This window comes from Betta splendens, chromosome 6, assembly GCF_900634795.4.
Source record: "Betta splendens chromosome 6, fBetSpl5.4, whole genome shotgun sequence".
In the NCBI taxonomy this organism is placed as follows: Eukaryota; Metazoa; Chordata; class Actinopteri; order Anabantiformes; family Osphronemidae; genus Betta; species Betta splendens.
The window spans coordinates 18733023-18758894 of record NC_040886.2 but is presented as its reverse complement, the minus strand read 5'-3'; the positions used below and the strand labels follow the sequence as shown (position 1 = coordinate 18758894).

Genomic DNA, 25872 nt, shown 5'->3' with positions numbered 1-25872 from the left:
GCTGCAGCCAAAACGTGTAATTAGGACCCTCCAACCTTCATTTAGAGCATTGATAGGTAGTAACATAAAAACAAACATGGCTGATTCATCAGTTTCCTTTTGTCTTCAAAAAGTTGCTGTAACGGTGAACAGACGAGTCTAATGAATAACTTCCCTCTGGTTCGTCACTGGCTGCTTCCTTGTTTTCCTCCAGTTCTCTCAATAGAACTGAAAAACATGAGTCACTATGATGAGGTGCTTGAGACAGACATGCGGCAGTAAACCAGCCTCATCACTGTGACACATGGTGGAACCTCACATCCTCACCAGATGCTTGTTATGATGTGAACTGCCAATCATTCACCAGGATCAGTTTTACAAACACAGGCATGTTTTTGCTGCATCGCGTGAGGAGACGGATGCTCACGCACAGAAACACGGGCCACACAACAAGTCCACACATCTCTGCAGCGTGGGACCGGCTTCTGTCGGCGCCCCGACAAGAAACAAAGCTTGGAATTGGAAATGGCGGGGGTCCATCTGTGGAGGACGCACACAAAGGAGGGATTGAAAGACACAGATGCAAACAGCAGTCAGACAAACAACAAGACGCTTGCTCCAATGTGTGGGAGACAGTAGCTCGTCTGTGTCAGCGTGAGGACCAGGGCGAGGCCAGCACCACCTAAGAGACGGACCGCACCGGGCCGAGCCTCATCGTGGACTCTCCTCGTCCCGGTTCTCCTGGAAGGATGGGCACCTGCTGCAGCCGCCCTGCGTGGGAGGCCAGCCACCAGCTGGTTCCGGTCCAGCACCGCGCCGTGTGCCCGGGCCCGGCCCAGACAGCCTCCAGCGCTGGGGAGCACGAGTTCTCCAGGTGGGATCTGCCGCGTGGCTCCGGGTGAGTCCTGTGTGGTGCGTTTGCGGAGCGTGAGGTGTGCTGCAGTAGCTGTTAGACACCTGGCTGTGAACTCGCAGAGGCTCCGGGCGGCGGCGCCAGCTGCTCAGCCCTGAACGCTGGGACCAGGCCTCCAGCACACTCGTCTCGCTCACTGCTGGCGCGGTGGTGGTTTATTAGCGCGGTCCAGATTGAGGCCCTCGTCTGCTCGGCACCGGATCAGTATCTGTTAAATGACGAGTCCCAGCGGCCTGATCCGAGGCGGTAATGAATCGGTGCAGACAGGAAACAGGCAGACAAAGTGTGGTGCGGCTACAGCCCGATTCCTCTGTTCCCCTGTGAGCTGGCTCCAGGTTTACTGGTCCTTTACTGGTCCTTGTCTGTCACGCTTAGGACACTAACTGTGTCAGTTGGTTCTTCGTTCCACAGACACGTCTGGTGTCTTTTTCCTCTGCTGGAGTCCGGTCCGGTCCGGTCTCTTCTCGGCTTTGTTTTGTGGAGCCTCCATGTTGTTGCTGTGCGTTGGGGGTGTCTCCCTCTGACCTCAGCTAATGGACGATTGATTGTTATTCAGGTACAGTTGCGTGTGTGTGAGACTGAATGAAAAGCAGCGGGGATGGAGCTGAGTCTAGTTGTGTTCCAGTGTGGCCTCGCAGCCTGTAACATACAGGGCAGAGGGCTGTGGAGTGGCCCTTATGCTGCCTCAGCCCACATGCAGGAGGCGGTGCTGCATCCCCTGCATCCTCTGTAGGTGGCAGTAACACACAGGAACACAGCTGTCCCCCTCCACCTCAAGACATCTCACGTCTTTGTGTGTGAAGAGAAGGAGGAGGCGACTGAAGATTGGGCTTTTTTTCGCTCCTTCTGGATATGAGCAGATCATCTCCATCGTGTTCTTCACATTACGTGCGTCCCAGTCGTTAGCATTTCAGATGGAAATGTGTGTTCCTGCACTTGAAGCGACTGTTGAACGCTAAGCTGCGTCTCCTCCCAGCAGCTCTGCTCCTTCGGTTTCCCGATTAAAAGTCAACAGCCGACCTTCACTCTGTCGCCATGTGACATTTCCAGCACTGAGCCTGTGGAGAGTCCCCCGTTTAATTCATTACCAGCGTAGCAGAGGGGTGAGCTTGATGACGAGGTGGATGTACGTCAACTTCGATTAGCCAGTGTAAACCAGTAATAACCAGTATCAACCAATGTTAACCAGTATCAACCAGTATAAGCCAATGTTAACCAGTATTGACCAGTGTTCCCCAGTGTAAACCAGTGTTAACTAGTGTTGGCCAGTATCAACCAGTGTTACCCGTAATTACCAGTATCAACCAGTGTTAACCAGTATCAACCAGTATCGTTTCCAGACTTTCCTGTCAGTTTGGTGGTAAATGTGGCCGTGGCTTCATTTACGAGCACCATTATTTGACATCAGGTGATGCATTCAGGGACGGTGAGGGTCATTTGTGATGTGATGCGTTCACGGGCGGCCCACAGTGAAGGTCATTCATCGTTAAAGGCTCCAACCTCAAAAAGCATGAAAGCAAAATAATCCCTGTAGCTCCAGTTAAAATTTCTTTAAACTTTCTGTTTCCACCAGCGTATTTTTTCCAGGCGACGTTTGGATGAAGGAACGTTCTGCCGTTTTTTGACCCCTGTTGTTTTGCCTGCTGCACTAATCAGAGATGATCAAACACCACGAATCCACTCCTTTTGAAGAAGCTGTCCTTCTTTCTTTCTTGGCTTTGGATCTGAGCCAACACTCAAATTCTTTCTTGTAATTGTGTCATAGTGGAGCTTGTGATGGAGACGCGAGGCCTGGAGGCGTTGGAGGGAGAGCGCTGAGACGCCGAGTATTAATAGTGGGACGGAGTCTGAGCGAGAATCTGGATCAAGAGGTCCCTGGGGACGCGGATCCACACTGAAGCTGTTGCATCATTTACCCAGCGAAGCCTCCTCCAATGAGCAGGAGCTCAAGGAACGGAGGCGCGCTGCTACAGAACCAGACAATCGGACCCGCCGTTTCTGAAGTATCTGGACCAGTTGGTGCCTTTGGGTGGGCGTGGCGTTTGGGTGGTTCTGCCTCTGCAGCCATGCCAGACCCGGTCCCCGCGGTCGTGTCGGAACCTCAGACCCGGTCCCCGCGGTCGTGTCGGAACCTCAGACCCGGTCCCCGCGGTCGTGTCGGAACCTCACACTTAGTCCCCACGTTCATGTCTGAACCTCGGATCCGGTCCCCACGTAAATGTCAGAACCTCACACTTAGTCCCTCACGTTCATGTCGGAACCTCGGATCCGGTCCCCGCGGCCGTGTCGGAACCTCAGACCCTGTCGCTGTTGCTGCTGTGTGTCTGTAAATCTGCCTCTTCAAGCGAGCCGAGCAGACAGGTGAGGATGATGATGATGATGAAGGCGCTGGGACAGGGTCCCCTGAGTTTCCTGACTCAGATTAGTTTGAGTTGGAAATAAATTTCTAGGTACACAAACAGCTTGCTGCTCTTTGTTCTTTCCCTGTCTTCACCTTCCTTTTATTCCAAGCACAACAAAGGGATGATGCAAGAGGCCGACGGCTGACAGCGTTCCCTCCGGCTGTGCGAGTGAAAACCTGTGGGAGGTCAGAGGTCATTGACGACTGCTGATCTCAATATGTGACACACAGCGTCATTTCTAGGCACTAGGAGCCCAGAACTGGTTTAAAACATGTCCAATGAGCCTTAAAAGCATCAGAAGGCAGCGGGGTCCCAGCGAGCGCCTCCTCAGGCTCCATGTGCAGCCGGAGGCAGGTCAGCAGAGGAACGACCTGTGACCTGTGAGTCTGGAACCCAGATTAACCCAGGTTTTGTGCTCTTTGAAACGCTGTTTGTGCCGCGGCTGAGGTGGTTGGAGCGACGATGGTGCGACTGATGGAGTCAGTGGCCTCATTCTCATTCTTATTCCAGACAGGGTTCATCCCTGTGTACAAGACTCTATCTGCTGTAACAGACTGAAGGGGTCATACTCGATATTAGCCGGTACTGGAGAGTCACAATGCTCTGACATGAATGAGGGACAGGTTTATTATAAAGGTTATGGAGAACTGGCAGGAAAAGCTGAAGTTCAGCTGTAATTCATTCACTAATTACACCTTTTGTAAACACTTTCATGCTCTCTCTCTCTCTCTCTCGCTCTCTCTCGCTCTCTTACTCCCCCCGCCTCTCTCTCTCTTTCACCTCTCTCTCGCCCTCTCTCTTTCGCCTCTCTCCCTCTCTCTGTCTCTCTCGCTTTCTCTCACTCCTCTCAGCGGGAACAGGAAGAGGAATTCGGCTCTACACTGTTTAGCTTTTCCTCGTTTTTTCTTCGCTCTCTTTCTCTCTCTCTCTCTCGCTTTCTCTCTCTCTCGCGCTCAGTCATTCACGCCTGCTGTTTCGTGATGCTGGCGAGCCGATGAGGAGCCTGTGATTGGGGGAACGAGCGTTCGTGCCGGTGCCGGTTCCCTCGGAGACGAGCTGGAAGCAGTGGAGGGACGCGGGACTGTGGATTCTAATCTGCTCCGTTTAGGAAGAGATGCGTTCGTGGCACTTGTGAACTTTGGAGAGAATGTAGCGAGAAATGGAGGTCTGTAATATCTGCTGCTCCTCTTGAACAGCGTGTGATGCGGTGATCTGCGCCTCAGAGGTGGACGATTGCAGCCGAATCACTGAGATGTGTTACAAGTGATTTATCGGGCAGTGGATGCGGCTCTGCAGCGTTAACCACTAGAGATACGTGGGACGATGACCGACTGGAGGCAGGTCTGATGGTGATGTCAGAGCTCACCTGGGACTCATTTCCAGGTGTGTGAAGCACAGCTGCCTCCACTCACCTGACGTCAGCCTCGCCGTCTGCCCTCGACTCGTCTCCGGCCGCGGAGCCGCTGATTAATGTGATCCGGCAGCTACAAGTAGCGACGGAGCTCTGCCCTCGCACGCCAGAGGCCACCATGTGGAGCCAGTCCGGATACTGCAACCACATACCCCACGCTGGGTACCCCTTCTACCACGGCCCCTGCAGGTACGTGTGCGTCCCAGGCGCCGCACGCCGACCAGGCGGCGCGGCCTCCGCTCTCAGCCGCTTTATTGGTCCTGTTGTGACAAAGCAGAGAGCGGAGCCTGTTTGGGAGCGAGTCTGCTTTTCATGCTTTCAGTGAGTGGGGTCCACGGGTCGGGGCTTGTCCTGCTCCGTTTGGGACGCGGTCGTTGCTTCTAATGGAGCCTGTTAAAGATGAAAGATGAGTGTCATGGTTCTCCACAGGCTGTGGCCAAACCGGTTTGTCTGCAACAACGTTTTCAAAGACGCAAACCGGTTGTGAGACGTTGGGGAGCAGCCGGTTTGTTGGTCAGTGTGACAGTAAAAACAGCGTTCTAGGCTGCTTAGGCTGGTGGCATTCGTACATTCATTAGGAGAGCGGCCTCCGTCCTGGTTCCTTTGGGCCTGAGCAGGTCCAGTAACGGCCTCAGGACCTTGATCCACGCTGGTTTAAATACATGCAGCGGGTCGCCGTCTGTTTTCATGCCTCCTGCTGATGGAGCTGGATGAGTCACGGCTCCGGCCAGCGGGCAGGTCAGCGACCCGTCGGATCCGCCTGCTCACGGCAGAGAGCGAGGGACCGGCCGCTACGCAGGAATCCAGGAAGCAGCCTTGAGCGCTGCTCACTCCCACTCCAGCCTCTGACTCACTCTGTGCTTGTTCCACCTGTAGAAGCAGCTCCAGCGTTTGGAGTTAATATGTAACACAATGGACGCAGGCTCATCTTTGTATGAGTCACTGTCTCATCTTTAGTTTAATCCTCGTTCAGGCTTTACACGTTTTCCCTCCATCTGCCTTTTCTTGTTTTTGTTACACTTGGTCAGTTTTGTTTGTTTGAGCAGCTCAATGAATTATGATCTTTGTTTTTCTCGGAGGCAGAGGTGAGAAGGATTCAGTTTTGCATTTTCTCCCTCTAATAAAAGCCCAACCATGTTATTTATGAACCCTCTGCTGCCAAATGTCTCCTGAAGGAAGTGAAGCGGCTCTTTTAATAAGACGTGCTAAAAATAAAGATAATAAATGAGACAGAGTCCGTGGCAGCGGAGGAAGCTCAGCCATTGCTAGGCTGGCCCACTTGATTCCTCACCTGTCCACAGGCTCCGCCTCCGACCTGTGGCTCCGCCTCCCACCTGGGGCTCAGTCCAGCATCAGGTGACCTTTAACCTGTCAGCCTCGAGGTGAGCGCGAATATGTGGTGGGTGCAGGAGTTTTCTGACTCGGCGTCTTATGCCAAAGATCCTCACATTTCATTCAGCAAATTTACGTTGTTCACAATAAGTGTGTGTGTGTGTGTGTGTGTGTGTGTGTGTGTGTGTGTGTGTGTGTGTGTGTGTGTGTGTGTGTGTGTGTGTGTGTGTGTGTGTGTGTGTGTGTGTGTGTGTGTGTGTGTGTGTGTGTGTGTGTGTCAGACAATTTGCTCCGTTCACCTCCTACTGGGGCAGCAGCACAAATCCATTTACTTCCCTGAGTCATCATGAGGATGACAGTCGATCATACACACACACACACACACTCACACTCACTCTACCAGGCTTATTTTAAAGCCCGTAGACACACAGTTCTTTGAAAGTTCAGCCTCCACCACTTACTTATAGCTAATAATTGACTGCGGTTTGAATTGAGAGCCTCTCGTAACCTCTGTGAAACATTCAGAAGGTGCGTGTGTGTGTGTGTGTGTGTGTGTGTGTGTGATCTGCTGCTAATCTCCAGACGTGGCCTAAATAATGTGCCGTGAGAGAGAATGTGCTGCAGCTTCAGCTCAGCTTCACCGTCATTGGTGAATCTGAAGACGTTCGTATGTGAGCCGAGGCAGCGGCACTGGATTGATTGTATTAATAGAACTGGATGCTGCTGATCTACATTTTCAACACATCCAAACCGGACTTCATATGGACGACGTGAGCGGGCGTCGCATCCTGAGTCATCGGCTCCTCTTCCTCCTGCGGCTCGATGCCACTGACACTTTGATTGAACGAATTCCCGCTTGGCTTCGTGTCACAGAGCATCAGCTGTCAGCGCTGGGACTGCGCTGGGACAGAAGGAGCTGTCACCACCAGGCTTCAGCGCTTGGTGCAGGCAGTTTTCACTACAAAGTTGGAACCGGCAGGGTTCTTATGTGAGAACAACAGAGGCACAACGGGACCGTCATGGAAACAAGCCAAAGTGGTTCTGATCACAGTCTGCGGTGATGAAACACTGTATCTCAGCATGTGCAGCCCAGTAGACAGGTGTGAGGATCTGGATGGACGGACCGGAGCCCGGGGCTTCTCAGCTGATCACTTCAGAGACTTTGTGCAGAGCTCCTGTTAGAAGCCTCTGCGTTGTGGGTCTGTTTGCTAGTCTTCATCGCGTCCAGCCTATCGTTTGTCTTCTGGGCTGCTGATATTTGGTCATGTTTACGGGTTGTAGTGTTTCAGTCCGGGAGGTTGGTGCGGTTGACAACCAGCCTGTTTGTGTGTTCAGTATATTTCCAGAAGAATCAGACAGTTTATACTTAATTATAATTCAAAGCACAGCTGTCAGGATACAGTAATAATTTACTAATACTCTGGGGAAATTAGAGGTTCGTATGTTCCTTCATTGTAATTATCGTGTTGTAGAGAGAGCGGGGTTGGGCGGGCGAGGGACCTCCTCATAGCTCCATTCCAGAGATGGATGTGTAGGACTGTGATCCTGCTCCCTGTTCTCCGTCTGCTCACTGTCTCCAGTCTCTCATCACGCCCCAGCTAGCCCGGCCCGGCCCGGCTCGGCCCATGTGGGAAGCATGGTTCTGATTTAATTCCTGCAGAGTCTGAGCCTGCTCTGTGTGTGATCAGAGGATCCACTGTACATCCAGTAGAAAGCAAACGGATGACGTGTTGCTGCATCGTGATGGATTCAAGCAGATAAATCTCAGGTTGACATGCGGCAGTGAGGTTTGGAAAGCTGACCTTAGTAGCCAGGTTGCACAAATGGGCGGAGCCAGACTTGTCTCTGCTGTGGGCTCCACCTCTCACTTTGGCCCAGCAGGACAAAGCCTCTGTCTGGCTGCAGCCTCAGAACCCGGCCCATTCTCCTGCCTGTCAGTGGGCGTGTGCTGGATTCCTCTCTGTGCCTCCTGATGAGGCATGAAGCTCCTCTAAACCACCAGCTCTACTCTGGAATCGCTCCTGAAGCAACAGTTTGGACGCCAGTAACGGCTTTGTTGCCTCAGTGTCTCTGTTGGGCTTCTTCTTCATCGCAGTGTGTAGGAAACATTGGCTTCTTGGCTAATAACTGCTGCAGAGCAGCGAGTCCCTGGAGGAGGAGATGCTCAGTGATTGTTGCCACAAACCCAGCAATACAAAATGTGAGAGTTTGTGTTCGCTTCACTGTGTAAGGTTTTATTTTGGCTTCATTTTATTATCCAGCGACGTGAGCCTCTGTTGACATTAACGTTAGATGCTTTAGTTCATAGACGGTCAGTGGATCCAACCGGGTCGTGTTCAGGTCTCAGGTGAAAGCCAACCATCAACGTACCGTAGCTGGACTCCTTCTGTCAGGTTGACACTCCCTTCTCACCCGTCTCACCCTCCCTCCCGTCTTATCACTGATTCTGATCAGTTTGTTGCGTAGTCTGACCTTTAGTTCTGTGTGCATGACTTTAGTTGTGTTGTTTGTTTTCTTGCACAGGCTAAATGTTTGTGTTCTGATACTGTTCATTGGCAGGTTTGATTCTGAGCCTGCAGGTTTATCAGCAGAGCACCTACCTGTACCTGGGAGACACAGCTGGATCAGTATGACCTGAATGGAACTAGGAGCCGCTGGCCTGGCCTAGTTTTGTCTAGTCTGGTTTCCTTTGACCTGGTCTGGTCTGGTTTTGTTTTATTCTACCTGGTTTGGTCTGGTCTGGTTTTCTTTGACCTGGTCTGGTCTGGTGTTGTTTGATCTGGCCTAGTTTTGTTTTCTTTGACCTGGTCTGGTTTTCTTTGACCTGGTCTGGTCTGGTGTTGTTTGATCTGGCCTAGTTTTGTTTTCTTTGACCTGGTCTGGTTTTCTTTGACCTGGTCTGGTGTTGTTTGATCTGGCCTAGTTTTGTTTTCTTTGACCTGGCCTAGTTTTGTTTTCTTTGACCTGGTCTGGTCTGGTTTTCTTTGACCTGGTCTGGTTTTCTTTGACCTGGTCTGGTTTGGTCTGGTTTTGTTTTTTTTTGACCTGGTCTGGTCAGGTTTGGTCTGGTTTTGTTTGATCTGACCTAGTTTTTTTTTTTTTGACCTGGTCTGGTCTGGTTTGGTCTGGTTTTGTTTGATCTGACCTAGTTTTGTTTTGTTTGGTCTGGTCTGGTCTGGTTCTGCTTGATGTAGTCTGGATCCTGTGGCTTCTCCTCAGGCTGCTACCTCACAGCATGGCATCAGATCTTTGCTTCTTCTTCTGAATCAGTGAGATGCACATCAGTCATGTGTGGGTGTGGACACCTCTTGTGTTTCTGGTCTCAAGCTGTGATCTCCTACTACAACTAAAGCCTCTGCAGACCTGCCTGCTCACTGTGGCCACAGCTTCACGCAGCTCTAATTTGCTGGATTCCATTCATTCTTTGGCTGATTAATTATTGAAAGTGTTTCTTTTTGTTGCCTCAGTACTTGCCCACATTCAGACTCTGGCTGCCTGAGACGGGCCAGGATGTTGAGAAGTGTGGTGAATGTGAATGCAGGGTAGGCTTGTCCACTATTAGCATGCCAGGCTGTCACTCTCCAAGTCCGATCCCTCGATGTCTCTCTGCTTTCGTCCACGCTTACGCTTCCAGGAGAGGTGTTGCTTGCAGTAAACACTTTCATTTCCTTCTTTTGCAAAGCCTTCTATCGAATCCCACTGCTATTTGGCAAAATGTATTGCAGTGGACAAATGAGGGGGCTAAAGATGGACTCGTCTCAGCGTAACCATAGAAACAAAATGTCCCAAATCAGTCTCTTTGGGTCTTTGGGGTGGGAGAGCTTGCCTCTGCTACTGGCATCGCCAATAGCAACAGAGGTGTCTGCAGGTTGTGATTGGCTGCGATGGACGTCTGTGTTCCACCATCTGCCCCAGCGCTCGTCTCCCCCACCCTCCCAAACCAGCCGCCAATGAGAGAGAGACGCTCATCAGGGCCGAGGAATCTCAATTCTGCTACTTGATGCAGCCGCAATTAAGTGTGAGTCTGTCTGGAGACGTGGAGGCAGCGGTCGCAGTGGGATGCGAAGCGGGACAGTGTAATGAAATGCGTTTGTTAGAGGAGGACGTGTGACGAGGAGACGTATGTCAGACTAACGGTGTCTAGAGGAGAGCACTGTGAGGGTGTGTGGCCTCAGCTGGATGCTCTGTAAATAGGTCGATTTGCTTGAAATCAATGAAAACAGAATCACCTCAGAGGAAGGAAATGACCGTGATTTGTGTCATAGTTGTGTTCTACACTAGTAAACACGATGCAGCTGATGAGACACGGACATGCCACGTTAAGGCCAATTATAATTTACATACAGACAGTTTCAATCCTGTCAGGGCTGGGCCTTGGCTTCAGTTCCAGTAATGACACATTTTGTTCGTCTTAACCTTTACTCTCAACTTTCAAACGCTGCTGCATGTGTTGAACTTTTCAAGCCTCAAGTCCAAAGAAACCCAGCAGAGATCAATAACGTATCACATAATGTCTTCACGACTGATGGTGTTTCCCTGTTTCACCTCCAGACCTGCACCTATGCAGCCGAGCCGTCGGCAGACGTGAGGCCTCGTTACTGTGCTAATTATGTTAACTTGGCTTGTGTGTGCCTCATTCTTCTATATTCTTCTCTGATACTGTACAACTCTCGCTTTTGGCCTCATTCTCTGCAAATCTCTGACACTAAGAGGATGTTTGTGTCATGCACAATGATTCTCTAACAATCATTTTGCAGCCTTCCCTAATCCAACACCTCAAATGAGCCCAAGCATTGTTTACCCGTCATGCAGCTCCATTCCTGTTTATGCTAATGCAAATATTTCCATTATTGTTGCAATAAGGCATTTAATAGGTGCTCTGCTTCCCAGCCTGCTGAGCCGCTGCTATAATTAAAGTCAGTCAGAGGCTGAGGCAGGGGAACGAGCGTCACAGCTGATTTAAATCTGGACAAGTGTCTAACAAGCACTGGTGTGATTTTTGGAGAGCCTTCATCGAATACTCCTACGAGGGATCGGGCAGATTGAAATGTGTGTCCTCTGCGTAGCAGCGTATGCTTAGAAGGATCCATCCTCTGGGAACCATGACTGTGCTAAGGCTGGAATCAGCAGCTACGTGATATAAATTCAGTGTTTGTTGTTGAATAAGACGAAGCTGAAGGTACCTGGCTGAGGCTCTAACTAATGCCTCTTATATTGAGTGAATGAATGAAAAACGTTGTAGCTGCAGTGGACGAGAACCGCGCTGATATAAGACACACGTCATTGATGTGGAGGACGTCACACTGAAAATGAAATGTTGATGCTGCAGCTCTTAACAGTGACTGCTGGTAATAACACAGAATTCATGGATGGATGAACCCATGTGTTTCTGATGTTCATACCTGTGTTTAGTACAGAGCTGGTTTGGTGCCAGACGCTCACATTAAACCCATGCGGCTTCATTACGGTGATAAAGGCCAACATTCAGCGCTGGAGCCACAGGATGATGATGGTGGTGATTGGTCTTCACGTGCTGCTCAGTGCAGAACTTTAGCATTGTACCTCTCAGCAACCTCGTGGTGCTCGCGCTGCCTTGGTCCTTACTGGTTCCTCTGGTTTGCCGACGGCGTCGAGCTGCCAGCGGCCAGTGCTTCCTCGGCCGCTCTGTTCATTCAGAGATGTGGGAGCTGCCTGGCAACGAACACTCACATAATGAGAGGATGTCCTGCATCAGCTGCTGTGGGATCGCAGCGCCGCCTCAGCCAAGCGATCTGCTGAAGGAGCTGTGTTAGGGGTGAGGCTCAGCAGCCACGTCACCAAAGAGCATTATGGGTAATTTACTGTGGTAGGCCTTATTCATCAGGCAGCCACGTCTAATAAGCCTTCACCTGCTCTGCATCAACAACCACTCCTGAATGTTTCCCAGCCTGAGTGGGAGTGAGAAAGCAGAGCTGGCGAGGAAGTGGACAAACGGAGGCTGTTTATGTTTGTGATGTGCTGGATGTGTTGGCGTGGTAGACGTGCCGGTGGACACGTGGGCTGAGCCGAGCCAAGCGTGTCACCGGGCCAAGGAAGGAATCCACGGGCAGCGGCGGCCTGCCAGGAATGCGGGAGGCTGCCGGGCGTCGTGTTTCACGTCTTCACCCCCCGGACGGTTTCAGGGCTGAGCTCTCGCTCTCGCTGGCGCTGCGACAGCGCTGGTCCACACTCGCATCCTTGGAGGGGAGCCGGACTAATGAGGCTCAGGCCCGTCACAGGTAACAGCAACGTGAAGGAGCAGTTTCCCGCTTCTGCTTATTTTCCAGGCGCTTGTTTGTGATTTTATTAGAGACGTGGACCTGCTGAAAAGCAGGAGGAGACGATGCTGCCGACTGTTGCTTGGTCTCAATCACTTTTTAAGATGGTTTAACTCCAAAATCTGTTTTTTAATTTGGGCTGAAAAAGTCTCTAAAACATTGAAATGGACGGAAAGTGTTTATGTGATGAATCATTTAGATGTTAATTGAATTGTCCACGAGCCACAGGCGGCTCTCGTTGGGCCTAATTGTCTGGAAGTAATAGATGAAGATTGTGCCTGGTGTGTGGTTCAGAGCGTCATCTGAGTCTCTGCGGTGCCAGGAGGCCACTCTGAGCCGCCACTCAGCTCTTTAACCCACTTTGTGCTGCGGCCAAATCAAGACTCCATTTGCAGCTGTTGCATCACGTAATTCAATTAGAGGATGTTTATTCAAACTTTGCACCAGCGTGACTCACCACATTAGTCGCTGTAATGTGGAGCAGAGCTGAGCCAGTGCCTGTTGCTAATATGCAGTGAGAAGGTTTCATCTCGCGCTCCGTGAGCCGTGCACAGCGTGAGTGACCTCGCTGCACTTCAAACATATTTCACTTGGAAAAATGCTTTAAATAGACGCGACCTTTGGCCGAGGCGGCTCCGCGTTACAGCAGCTTTGCATTTGAACCTACGGGATCAGTCTTAGTGCACTGATCAGTGCGTCGCGTGTAACAAATCATTAGCGCATTAACTTCGGCCTCGGCAGCAGCTGACGACTGGCGGCTCCGTCACAATCACACGAACCTGCTTTTCTTGGTGATTGATCATCTGAGCTTCACTGACACGTCTGAGTTCAGATTTCACTGAGATTTCAAACGTTCTCTGACTGATGCTCAGTATTTTAATTTAAAATGCATTGAACCTGTCGTCATCTACGTATTTCTACAGTTTCATGCTTCGCTTTAAACCCACTCTGTCTCTGTCTGTTGTATTTTGCTTTTGAAAAAATAAAAGGGCAGAAACAAATCCTGTGATGGACCTTTGACAGTGGAGGGGAGGAAGCGTCCAGAAATGAAGGAGGGGACGTGACTGATCGTCCTCCTCAGTGAACCTGGAAGCTTGACCTGAAAGCATCAGGACTCCTGTAATCATCTGCCTCGGTCCACCTGGAACCTGGCCCTGTGTTTACCAAAGTCACTATTAGTCACTAGTACAGGTCCCAGCAGGCGCTCAGATGGGCCTGAGACCAAGAGGGAGAGGAAGGTGACGTCACGTGGCACCAACGCTCTGAAGCTGGTCTAACGTCCAGTCCCGGTCAGAAAACTGAATGAGTGGATCAGAGTCTGCTGGACTGGGTTCATTCAGCGCCTGTCGGCTGCTTCACCCAGGGGTGGGGCTGTTTAGGAATCGCAGGGTTGTTAAATAAGTGTCAGAGTGGAGCGGAGGAGGAGTCAGAGAGACAACATGTTTACAATGATGCGTTCAAGATACGCTCGGGAAATGAAGGTTGGAGGAGCAGGAAGGATCGGCCCCGGATCGCGAGAACAGCAGTAAAAGCTGCTTCTCCACATCGAGATGCTGCCTGAGGTCCAGTACGGACGAGGGGCGGTTCCTGCTCCTGGAATGAATCCTGCTGAATGTTCAGTCTGAGGGGAGTCTTTGCTCCTCCATCTTAGTGACAGTTTGACCAAAATAATTCTGCTGCCCAACAAAACGGACGCTGCGTTTAAAGGCTTCTCTCCTTCACAGGTGAGACACTGTCTCTGTTTACATGAACTCATGCAAGCGCTGTTCCTGTTAATCAGTTTCCCATTAAAGCGCCTTCACGTATTGGTGCCAAATTAAGAGCCTTTCTTCGATTGTGGCTTCCTGTCGCATGGCAGAGAGCAGACGATGGTTGCGTTTGATGAGCTCTGCATTCAGCACGCTTCCATCACATGTGACACGCTGGCGTCAACGAGCTGCTCCTCAGCGTCATCCTGCAGAATTAACTGGGCTCACGTCCTCCACGGCGTCCTGTTATTAGCGTTTGTTCATGCGGAGCAGTCGCAGCCTGCTTTTACAGGAACACAGTAATCCTCTAATGTAACGATGGGGAATTCATCCTAATGGGCTTTAACTTCTCATTCACGTACATTCTTCTGCCAAAGCGCTTTCATGTTAAAGCAAACCAATTTATCTCAGAATAAAAGGCATATTTATTCTTTTCACAAATAAAGGCTCATCACATTTAATCCTCCAGTTTCCATTTCAGGCTGCAGCGCGTCTCTAATGTGCTGCTCTTCACTGAATATGGGTAATTATGATGAATAACACGAGGATGAAGCGTGGCCTTAATAATGAGAGCTTGGTTTCTGTTGGCCCTGACTTCAGCCCAGTTGGACCCAACAGGTTCTGACCCGGTCTGGCATCGAGCCGCCTGCTGCTCATCAGCACAGCGTCTCTGACACTTGGCAACCATTTAGCATCTGCTGCTGAATTTGTGTCATAACTCGTCAGGACGGATGGTGGTTCTGGTCCACTCAGACCGTTATTGATTCTCTCAGCTTCTCTGTTGTTTCCTTTGGGTTTCATGGCCCTCACAGACGTTTTTTTGTGTAAATGTGAGCAGGGCCGTCTATGGGTCTCAGGTGATGAATGTTCAGACCCGTCGGCAGCGTTTTGGACTCTGACGTCTGAGCCGCGTCGTCTACTCTTCTCTTGCTTGATCATATTATCCTACAACAACCAGTAAACCTCTACAACCGTCCTTATTACTGCTGAGCTGCCTTTGGTGCGGAGCAGCTACCTGATGCTGTGGCTGGAGGTTTGGTTTTATTTGGGAACGCCTGTAGTTCTGCAGGATGGTGGGAGCAGGTTCTGAGCCCTGAACCTGGACCTCCCCCAGAATCTACAGCAGAACCGCAGCTGCTGGTGTCGCCTGTGGCAGTAAGTGAAGCAGACCACAGCGTGACATGTTGTAGGCGAAGGTCGGGTCATTGTGCTGGTGGAAACTGTCCATCACGTTTAACAAGCGTCAATGTTCAGTCTGAGTCTTTGTGTGGAGGCTCATTGTCAGCTCCAGCGTTTACCCACTAAGGCCTTTACACACTGGCTGAGTGTGTAACTGTCCAGCGTTTTGTGCTGAGCCCAGCTCTTTGCCTCCACGTGTCGTGGGCCGGGCCGGGCCGGGTGGGGCGCTCGGCCTCCACATTCTACACAGCGCTGGGAAGGTCGGGGGGGGGGGGGGGGGGCGCCCGGAGCTCCAGAGCTACGGCTGCGGGGAGTGATCGGCTCGGCGGGGGGGACATCCAGAGATGCCTTCACGCGTTGACTCTGCAGCTAATCTGGTCTGTTCTCTCCTCCCTCTGCCCCTCAGTCACAACCAGAGGACCACGACGTTCCGCCATCCGGTGACCGGACACATTTCTCCGGACAGCATGGATTTCATCCTGCAGGAGCCGTGAGTCTAGTTCCATTTCTGCTCGTTCACATCTGTTCAAGTAGAAATGGATGTAGCTGCAGGTTCATAAGGGCTTCACACAAAAACATGGTAATACTGTGTTTGTTGAATTTACATCATTTAGTAACAGAATTTAGTTGAAGCTAATGATTAATCACCATTTAAATGAATGTGGTAGTGTTTGAATCACTGGTTTATTTTTGCCGATTAAGCTTTTATCCCATTTAAATAACCTGATGGATAAAAGTACCTTTTAAATATTTCATGGGTCTCTGACACCATCAATAACTGCTTCGTATGTATTAATGTGCCATTAATGTATGTAGTTGGTGTATTTAGAGACCTGTTGCTAAGCCCTAGTAGCGTAGCGTGATAAATATACCCTTTCTATATCTATACCACTCACTCGTCCTGTCTGTCTGTGGTGATCGGTCTCACATGCTCGTAAGGAGGCGCTTCATGTGTCCGAGTTTTGTTCAGGCCGTTTCCTGCCAGCGTCTGAACCCGACACCAGGCTTTCACCACAGCCTCAGTTACAAAGACCTGGATCAATAAGACACGCAGATGAGGCGTAAACACGCGTCAAGGCTTGAATGGTGTCCAGAGACTGGAGCCTCAGAGTGCTGCTCTGTGAGCTGGATGCTGCACCTGAGAACGCAGCGTTTAGCAGCGTTGTTTCACCGTCTACAACCAGATTTCAGTTTCAGCTCTACTCAGCTATTTATATCCGCCTGCACACGCTCCCGCACATGGAGCAGAATCTGAATGGCGGCCTGCACAATGCATTTGGTGAAAGCATCCCAATCAATAGCAAGCTCGTCCTTCGTTGCCACTGCTCCCACCCCCCAAAGCAGAGCCGCGGCTTCACCGTGTGTCACAGTTCACCAGTGCAGCCGCTTGGAAGCAGCGGTGATTCACACTGTGTGGGTCTGAACAGCAGCTTGATGCTTCGAGCTCCAGCTTCAATTTACAGCAAATAATGTCACAGGACAAAAGCACTGAAGGTCAGAGACAGTTGTGACGTCAGCGCCGTCCGGTGGCAGACGCAGTCGTAGCTGGAGACGTGGGACTGGGCTGTTCTTCACTTACTCTGTCTGTTGAACCTGCAGGCTCACGTTTTGATGATGACTGTGATCGTTCTAGTGTCTCAGTGTGATGGTTCTGTGAGTTTATGGCGACTGGACTGACTCCGTGCTCAGAGGAAGCGCTCGTTCAGCTCTTCTCTCCCACATATCGTTATGATCCAAAGGATTATTTTCCGTCCTGACTGCTGCTAGACCATCACTGGCTCGATATAATTATCTGGAGTCTTGCTTCAAATGTTGGTGTCATCTCCATCCGTTAAATTATTATTATCAATTACACTGAACTTTAAAAAGTGATTTTAAGATTTTGGACTTTCTGTATGGACGGATGCACTGGCCGTTAATGTAATGGCCTCCTGCTTTTTTAAAGCTCACCAGTGGTTCTGACTCGTCTCTTTACTTCTCTCTCTTTCATTTCTTGGGTTGAAGTTGTTTTTCTGTTTCTTGGCTGCACTTTGTCCTCGTGCTCTTTCTGCATATTTCATATTTCATCACAAATCTTCTACAGATACATCAATAACATACACGATTAAAACTAAAGCTGGAGAGATTTTTGGTGCTGTGGATTTTTTTTCCCAGTTTTCTTCTCAAAGTGAATAAATATAAGGTTAGTCCTGCTCCAGGGTTCTTAAGCGCCACAGTTGTGTTCTTGTTAGCACAGCCTTTATTTCTTTCTGACCCCGTCTTATTGTTTTCCGTTTCTCCATCCGTCCGTGCTGCTTTGGGTTCTTTATATTTTCTCTCTCTCTCCGGTTTGTTTTTTCTGCTGTTTCGTGTCCTATCAAATATCTCTTGTCATATTGGTGTTTTTCCCATGTCTTCATTTCTCTCTCTCTGCATCGCAGCCATGGAGCGACCAGGTTCCATTTTCCTCCCTGTCTTGTTAGCGGCTGTGTGGGCGTGAAGCAGACCCGTCCAGGCTGCTGTGATAATGTGCCAGAGAGTCTGCAGATGTGGTGAATTCCTGCCACGTGTCTGACAGGTCCGGTGGTCTGAGCTCTAGAAGCAGAACCTTCCCTTTCAGCCCATCCTTCGGTTGGTGCTGCAGGGTACAGCTCCACGTCATCAGTCAAAGTGGCAGCTTCTCAGTGAACAATGTCTTCAGGAGTAAAATGTTCAAGACCAGTGAATTCAACAGTGGCTTAAATATCTTTTAGAAAGAATCCACCAGCTGTTAAATGCACCTCTGGTCACTTATCAACCCATCATACAGTAATTAGTTGGAGCCTTAATGTTCATTATTATATAGCAAATACACCATCAGGGTCAAATTCGCATTGATTCAAATTGGTGCCTGAATCCTAGACCTGACCTTCCTGGGTCTCGGTTCAGGCTCGGTTCCAGAGGCCACAGACTCGTTGCAGGATGCAGTTGTTGCTCCGCTCCCGACACCACGATGCTGTGACTCCACGGTTCTCTAAAAGAAGTAGCCGTCAGCGTCGGCTCCGATGGAGGTACCAAACAGAGCCGCAACTCAATCTGAACGCATGCTTATCTGAGATTAAAGTGCCTGAAGTGCCAGGCCTCTCCAGCCGCTGTATGAGGATCTTATCAGCTCTTATTCTGGCACCAACACAGATGGAATAACTTCCCCGGTATCGGTGTCAGGAGGAAGTTTACTTTCCAGGACACCTTGAGACCTGCCTTGGGTCCCTGGAGTTTCTTAGACCATGTATATTTATTCCTAATCAGACTGTACCGTGCCGTTTTCATTTCCTGCCCAGTCTGATAGAAATCTCTTCTCCCTGTTTGTTATGCATGAATCTAGATCAGAAAACTAATTTTAGCAAAAGCCTTTTTTAATGAAGTTTTTTGCTTTGGGAAACTCCTGTTTTGTCTTCTAAGGCCACAGTTTAGTTCGGCTGAAGCAGCATCTTTACGTCTGCCGTCCTTCATGTTCTGACCACCAGAACCGTCTTTGTCCTGCTGAGTCCTCACGCTGTGACAGAGCGTCAGCTGCGTCCTGTTTCATTCTGCCAGCGTCTACCTGTTGTTACTGCCGGCCAGTGGACGCTCTGTGCATCGCGTGGGTGAAGCTCCACCGTCCACATCTTGTCTTCTTGTTCTAAAAGAGGCTGAAGTGGAAACCGATGATGATCCACCCATCCGTCCGTCCATCTTCTACCGCTCAGTCCCATGCGGGGTTGGGGGTGCTGGAGCCTATCCCAGCCAGCTACAGGCAGGGTACACCCTGGGGGCAACACACAGACAACCATTCACACCTACGCTGTAATCTAGAGTGACCAGTGCATGTTTTTGGACATGGAGAGAACCCACATGAAAACTCTGCACAGAAAGCACCCGGTCCGCCCCGGGAATCGAACCCGGGACCTTCTCGCTGTGAGGCGACTGCTACCCACTGCCGCCCTGAGTTTTGGTTGTTTCTTCCTCAAACGTGTCGTTACAAAGATCCAGACGAAAGTTTACTTCTGTCAGTTTGTTGTTCGGTGGGAAATTGGGTTTAACAATGTGTCATTGCTAAAATAATGATCTCTGCTCTGGAATCTCTGTGTTTCTCCCTCAGATCGTTTGCTGTGTAATTTGCGAGGCGTCCTGATAGTGGGACTATTTAAATGTCAGCTGAGCCTGTGTGGGCTGCTGCTGCTGCGGTTGAGCTGGTGGGAGTTTTTAGTGTCTTTAAGTGGCTCTTTCTGTGAGAGGTATCATTAAAATACAGGAAACGTCATGTGGTAAAATGTCAGAATTGTTCCGACCGTTAGTTTTTCAAGGTGATTAAATGTTTTTTGGCCTCTTTGTTCACGACGTGGCTGCTCCTCAGCCCAAAAGAACCGAAGGTAAACAGCCACGAGCTGTGACCAGCGCCGCGGAGGGAAATTAATATGCAGGTCGTCAGCTTTGACTCGTTGACTAATGACTACTGTATTTGCTTCTTCGTGAAACCAAGAACAGCGTTCAGTGACAGCGGACGGGGAACAGGCAGGTTGGAGGCCAGCAGTGTTTGTTTGTCCTCATGTTTTTAATGAAGGCCTGTGAATGCGAAGCCTTTCTCATCCAGCTTTGTCTCTGGGTTATGGTGAACAACAGCCCGTGACTCTCTCTCTTTGTCCTAATTCATTATTCAGGTGAGCGGTAATTAAAGGCTCCTCAGGTGGTTTTTAGGAGCTAAGGGTCGTTTACTTTAGGTTTCGCTTTCACATCCGTCTCTTGTTGCTCTTTGACGACTCCTCTTGTTTAAAGCGAGGTCACATGCTCAGATCACGTTCATCTTTTGACATCTGTGTATTTATAAATGGAAGCATATTGAGCCCAAAAGGACTGAGGGAAGCTCGGCTACGTTTCATTTCACCGACTACTTCTATAAGAAAAGTGACATTAACGTAAGTCTGGTCATCATGAAGCGGTTCTATAATGAAGCTCTGTCAGAAAAAGCTTCTTTTGCCTTTGATAAAAATGCATCTCATTTACATTCCATGGTTTCTAACCTTTCAGAAGTTTGCATGAAATTCTCCTGACAGCAAAATGAGAACTACTAATGTCTCTCTCTCTCTGTCTCGCTCGACCCGCCCACTCGGCATTTGAGAGGTTTACATTATGCGTCTGTGGATGGAGGTGGCTGATGTAGAGGCCGGCGCTCGTGTCGCTGTGGAGCAGCACATCCTGTGCTTTTTAAAATGCTGATTGTGTGAAAGAGAACAACAGAGCATGAAATGTTCTGTAGAAGATGACTGGGAGTGACATGTAACAGCTCCAGCTCTCGCGTGTCCAGGTGCCGACCAGATGCGATCGGATGTGACTGGATGTCAAGACTGATGCGTAGAAAGAGAGAGATGGACGCGTGTTTGACCTGTGACCAGATACAAACAGGCCTGTTGGGTTGAGTCTGCCCGACCGCTGGGGTTGGCTCCAGCAACCTCCTTAACCCTTGAGCAAAAGGAGAAGTCATTCAGTACAGACCCTCAGCTCTGCCCAACCGCTAAAGCTGATGATGTCAGGCCTGCTTTGGCGTGTGGAGCCGTTTCTTACTCACTCTGCTGTTCGTCTGAATGCAGGAATCTGTTTGACTTGATCACGATAATTCACGGCTTCTATTAGATAAACAAACATTATTACGGTGAGTTATGTCGGTGTGTCTGCTCTCAAATGTCGTGTGAGTTTCTCGTGTCAGTGTTGATGATGCTAAAATCTGTGACGCGTGTTTGATTTGTGTGACAGAAGCTCGATGTGCTGATCTGAGACCAGATAATAATGCCAGGTCATGTTTCAGTCTGATTAGTCCATCGTTCTGCTCAGTCGTTTGCTTTGTTCTGACTCAGTCTATTGATCAGAGGCTGTGTCTCTGTGAACACTGTTATTAATGATCCACATATTGTTTGTCTGATGTTTGGATCTCCTTTTCTGTGGTGGTTATGTTTTGTGTGTCTCATTACAGCAGCTGACTTTTAGCGGGCAGGTGAGACGTCTGTGGAAGGTGGTGGACTTTAAAACGGCAGCTGAGGCTGTTCAGGTGCATTAACTGGTTTAATGGCTGTAATTTGTGGTAATTCAGGGAAAACTCTAAAATGTTTGAACCTGTGATTCTGGCCTGAGTCCAGCCTCTGCCATCAGCTCGCCCTCCTCCCCTCCGCTCACTGTATAAAGCGAAATGGCTTCCAGTGTATCAGCATTAATGATGTAGAGTCTAGACGCTGTTTTGGACGCTGTGTCCTCAGACACGGGAGACCCTCAGACCTTATAATGACAGGTTGGCTGGACTGTGGAGGCGTTCCTAATAAAGTGGCCACTGAGTGTCGACCTTGTTCCCCAGGCTGCAGGGCCGAATGATGTCCAAACACACGGGGGAGCAGCTGTCCAGCACCACGGTCAGCGAGGCCTCCACCGCCGTCACCTCCTCCACCGTGGACTCCACACCTGCCGCCAAGGTTGGTCAGCGTCATCATCACATCATCATCACATCGAGTGTTGGTTTGACAGCCTGGGTTTGTGAAACCTTCCCGTTCTTCTCCGTTTGTGATTCATCAGTGTCGTCCTCCTGCTGTGACTAATTTGTAGAACAAGCGTGCATAATGTTCATGTCTGTCAGCACTGAGGCCAAACCACACAACTGTTAGAAGGACAGTGAGTCTGCTTCAATGTGAAGGTGCAAAGACCCGCTGACATTCAGTCGTGTAGCTAACGCCGTGCTGCAGGAGGTCCAACCATCATGCTCTTGGTTGGTTCTGCTGCAGCTGCTGCTTCTGGGGCGTCTCTTTCAGCGCCTGTGATCCGTTTTTCCTCGCCCGTGGGTTCACGCCGCTCCGCTCAATGACCCGGGCCCATCAACAGGTGCCGCAGGCTGAGTTGGAGCCGTGTCGCCGGGCGCGGTGCACGCGGCGCAGGGCATCCATCACGCCGCCTGGTTTCCGGCTCTCCCAGCTGCTCCGGCTCATCACCTCCTGCCAACAAACCGCAGGAAACAACCGCCAACAACAGAATCCACGAGTCCCCGTCCCCTCGGGACGCGCGGCAGCGTCGTGACAGCGATCCGCGCTGGAGTGACGGGACTGGTCCGTTTCTCCACCAGCTCCTTTGATGCGTGTGACGCGTCTGCTCAGCCTCGCTGGGACTCATTTGAGTCGTTTAGCGCTTCCTGTCAGCTTCCAGATTGCTCCTAGGAATCTGTGCAGGTTTATGCCGTCGTCCTGGCCTCAATGTGTTTTTCTCTGCACCAAAACAAATCGTGAGCTTTTTCCCAGGACACGTGACAGGATTTAAATGTTGCACACACATCTTCTGAGCTGCTGTGCTTTTATTGCTTTTATCCTCAGGGCAAAGAGCATGAATCCTAATGAATCAAACCGTTCACATCACACATACGCGATGAACTGTACCTTCATCACACAGACATTTGGTTGTTGAGTGGAATAAAAACTGAGATGTTCAGTTTGCAGGGAGATCAAAGAAATAAAAAGCAAATGGAGACCAAATAATGATGTCAATTATGAGATTCCTTCACTGAAGTGACTCCTGTGATCTGCTGTGTTCAGCTGCTCTGTCTGTCAACAGCTGCTGGTCTGATCCACTCCAACAGGCTGGGATTAGGTGTCTAGTTTAAGCACAGCTCCTATTTAATTACCTCACCCTCGTGGATAATTCTTGGCGGTGTGGGGATTTGAACCGGCAGCCTTCAGCTCTCGGATCGAGCTCTCTGGGCTTTTAGGTTGTCAGATTTCAGGCCATTAATGTGACAAATAGCTGCTCCGCACCCTGAGTCACTCACTCTCAGACAGACAGAGCTACAGGGACACAGCCTGTTCCACAAAATTACCCAGGGCCTAAAAATAGACCGCCGCATAGAACGCACACACAAACATGCAGGCAGAGCCTCGCTGTGTGTTTGGGGGTGAGGGACTCCAGTGTGACAGTATGAGCCTCTCTGCATCTCTGCCTCGTGCTTGGACCGGCAGCCTCCCTCTAATTAGTCAGTGCACTTGCTGCTTTCCAGCGGCGGACGCCTCAGTGCTGCTGCCGGGACGTAGACGCCGAACCTCGGATCATCATGTGAGGCTGGTGGCGGGTCGAGGCGCGAGGGAGATTCCCTGAATATGTAGAGCCCATGTTTAATGATGAAGATCTGGTGGCCAATCGTAAACAGGGTAAAGCAGCTGAGCTGGCATCGGGATGTGACAGAGTTCTGCTTTCGCCTGGTGGGAGGCTCCTCAACAGACACAGACCTGACAGGGAACGTATTTAAACTAGAGGAGATTTTGTGCTTTGCTTTGGTCCAGTGGAGATTTTACCAGGATTTATTGGTTGAGCTCATAACGCATTCACATTCCTGCTGATAGTGATGCATTCTGGGAGTTATCGCCGCCTCTCTAATGGCAGCGGTTCAGGTTCACTGACCAGACTCTCCTGCAGGTGTCTGTGCAGCAGTGGAACCATTGAACTGCAGGTCTCTAACCTCCCACATCATAGTCAATAGAGGCTTTGTCCGTGTCTGGCAGACGTCATAGCAACCGCAGCCGATCCGGTTCATGGGAGACCTGGCTGTTTGTCTCTTAATGGGTCTAATTATGGAACAACTGGCGCATAAATGGAGCTGGACCTGAAAGGGATGAGCGGAGTGTGTGAGGAGGGTCTAAACGTCCAGGTTGTTCTGTCCACAGACAGGAACACTGTTGATCACACGTGTCGCTATCGACATGTTCCTGAGGGCGTGTGCGTCATGTGTGCGTTGCAGGGCTCCCGCTCCAGTGGGAAGCTGCACAGCTTTGGGAAGAGGGAGCAGGCCATCAAGAGGAACCCCAACGTGCCTGTGGTGGTCAGAGGATGGTTGTACAAACAGGTGAGTGTCCGAACGTCAAGCATTTAGTAATGACTGATCCCAGGTCAGAGACACAGATCTAAGCAGGCAGATGTTCATGTGTCTGGTGTTGACACCTGTTACCGGTTCCCATGTGACTCGACAGGAAGCAAAAAGAGAGACTTAACCCACTGACTTCGATTAAGGGAGATCACTGACTCCTCGTAGATAAACCTCCAGACGAGGAATGATCACAGCCAGGACAGACCTGAGACCTATAGATCAGTGTGAACCTGTGATAATACCACGCTACCATAACGTAACCACGCCGTCCTCTGATGTCTGCACACGCAGGCATGAGCTCCAGTTTCCTCCTGGGATGTTTCCCCACGACCTAGTTTTCCAGTTTTCTAGTTTTGTGTTTTTGCAGGTCTACGTCACCTGCTGCTGATCTCGACAGGTTGTTTGTGGAGTCTAGATTTGAAATGTGTGTCGCTGCCACTGTCCCCCTGGAAAACACCGGGCCTCTGTACAAGACAAACACACAGTGATGCGTTTGGGTTCTAGTTAACGATCACACGCTGAGACGCTCAGACACGAGCACTGGCCGCAGGCGCAGACGCGGGCTCCTCCACATGCAGCCAATTAGTGCTGAGCAATTACAAGGCCATTATCGTCACACGTGCAAACGCAGCGTATCGCAGGCCGTAAACAGGTGGAGGAGGAGCTGCATGCGCTGAGCTGGAGGCGCTTCATCCAGACGATCTCCATCGCTGCATCTGGTTTCTCAAAGGAAGCAGCAGACGCAGCACGGCTGACTTCCCCCGTCTCCTCCTCAGCTGCCTCACCCTCTCATCGGCCGGAGGCTCCTCTGCTTATTGTCCTCCCCTCCCCGTGTTCATTAATTACCCCCCCCCCCTTTCTCTCTGCAGGACAGCTCCGGGATGCGTCTGTGGAAGAGGAAGTGGTTCGTCTTGGCTGATTTCTGTTTGTTCTACTACAAAGGTGAGCTCGTAACGTCTGGATGTGTTTTTTTTCCACAGGCCTAACATGTTATATAATGTAAACACACTACTTTCGGGAAGACCAGCGTGAAAATATATTAAAACATGAGAGAAAAGTGACAAAGGAGCCGGAGATTTGATCTGGTCATGCATTAATCTGATCAGTGGGTTACAGCTGACACACACACACACACACACACACACACACACACACACACACACACACACACACACACACACACACACAAGCACGCGCACACACGCCTTCCTCATTCATCTCACTCTTCCTAATCCGGCCTTCTGGGACTCGCTGCTCCTCCTCCCGGCAGGAGGCTGGAATCAATTCTCTATCGGTTCTTTCTCTTCTTTTTCCTCCATCGTTCTGTGTCACTTCAAAGGTTTCTCCTCTCAACAAGGAAGCACGTTGCGTGTCCTCCACCTCTTCATTCAGCTCCTCCGTTATACAACCAACAAGCTTCCAGGAAAATAACCAAACAGAAGGTAGAAACAGGCGAGCGTGTGGATGAGGTCGGCATCGGCTGCGTTAATCTGAGGCTGCAGAGCAGATTCCTCCGTGTGAGAGGCTGTGGCTGAAGCAGATAAAACTCACCCACCATTCAGGGAATGTCTCCTCCAAAGGTCCTTGACTTATTTTTAACCGCCTACCCTTTAATCCGCAGCACGGAGGCCACGCGCCCACGCAGCAGCACAGGTGCTGCCTCACGTCCACTGTGCATGTGGAAACCACTGTGACTCCCAGAACTTAGAACTAGGGGGCGTGTGCATAAGT

At 50.3% G+C, this 25872-nt stretch overlaps 1 protein-coding gene across 9 annotated transcripts in view; it reads left to right on the top strand.

The window, feature by feature from the left end:
* The window catches only part of LOC114857233 (pleckstrin homology domain-containing family A member 7-like), a 43274-nt gene that overhangs the window by 3931 nt on the left and 13471 nt on the right, over positions 1-25872 (top strand). For 5 of the 9 annotated variants that reach the window (XM_029153520.3, XM_029153518.3, XM_029153519.3 and 2 more), the window contains exons 4-7: positions 15667-15750; positions 21601-21715; positions 24016-24120; positions 25011-25083. In XM_029153520.3, coding sequence (XP_029009353.1) covers positions 15667-15750; positions 21601-21715; positions 24016-24120; positions 25011-25083 — 377 coding nt within the window. Of the gene's footprint in view, positions 1-636; positions 878-4128; positions 4895-15666; positions 15751-21234; positions 21301-21600; positions 21716-24015; positions 24121-25010; positions 25084-25872 lie in introns of those variants that run through there. The other 4 variants (XM_029153521.3, XM_029153524.3, XM_055509930.1 and 1 more) reach the window with 4 other exon arrangements.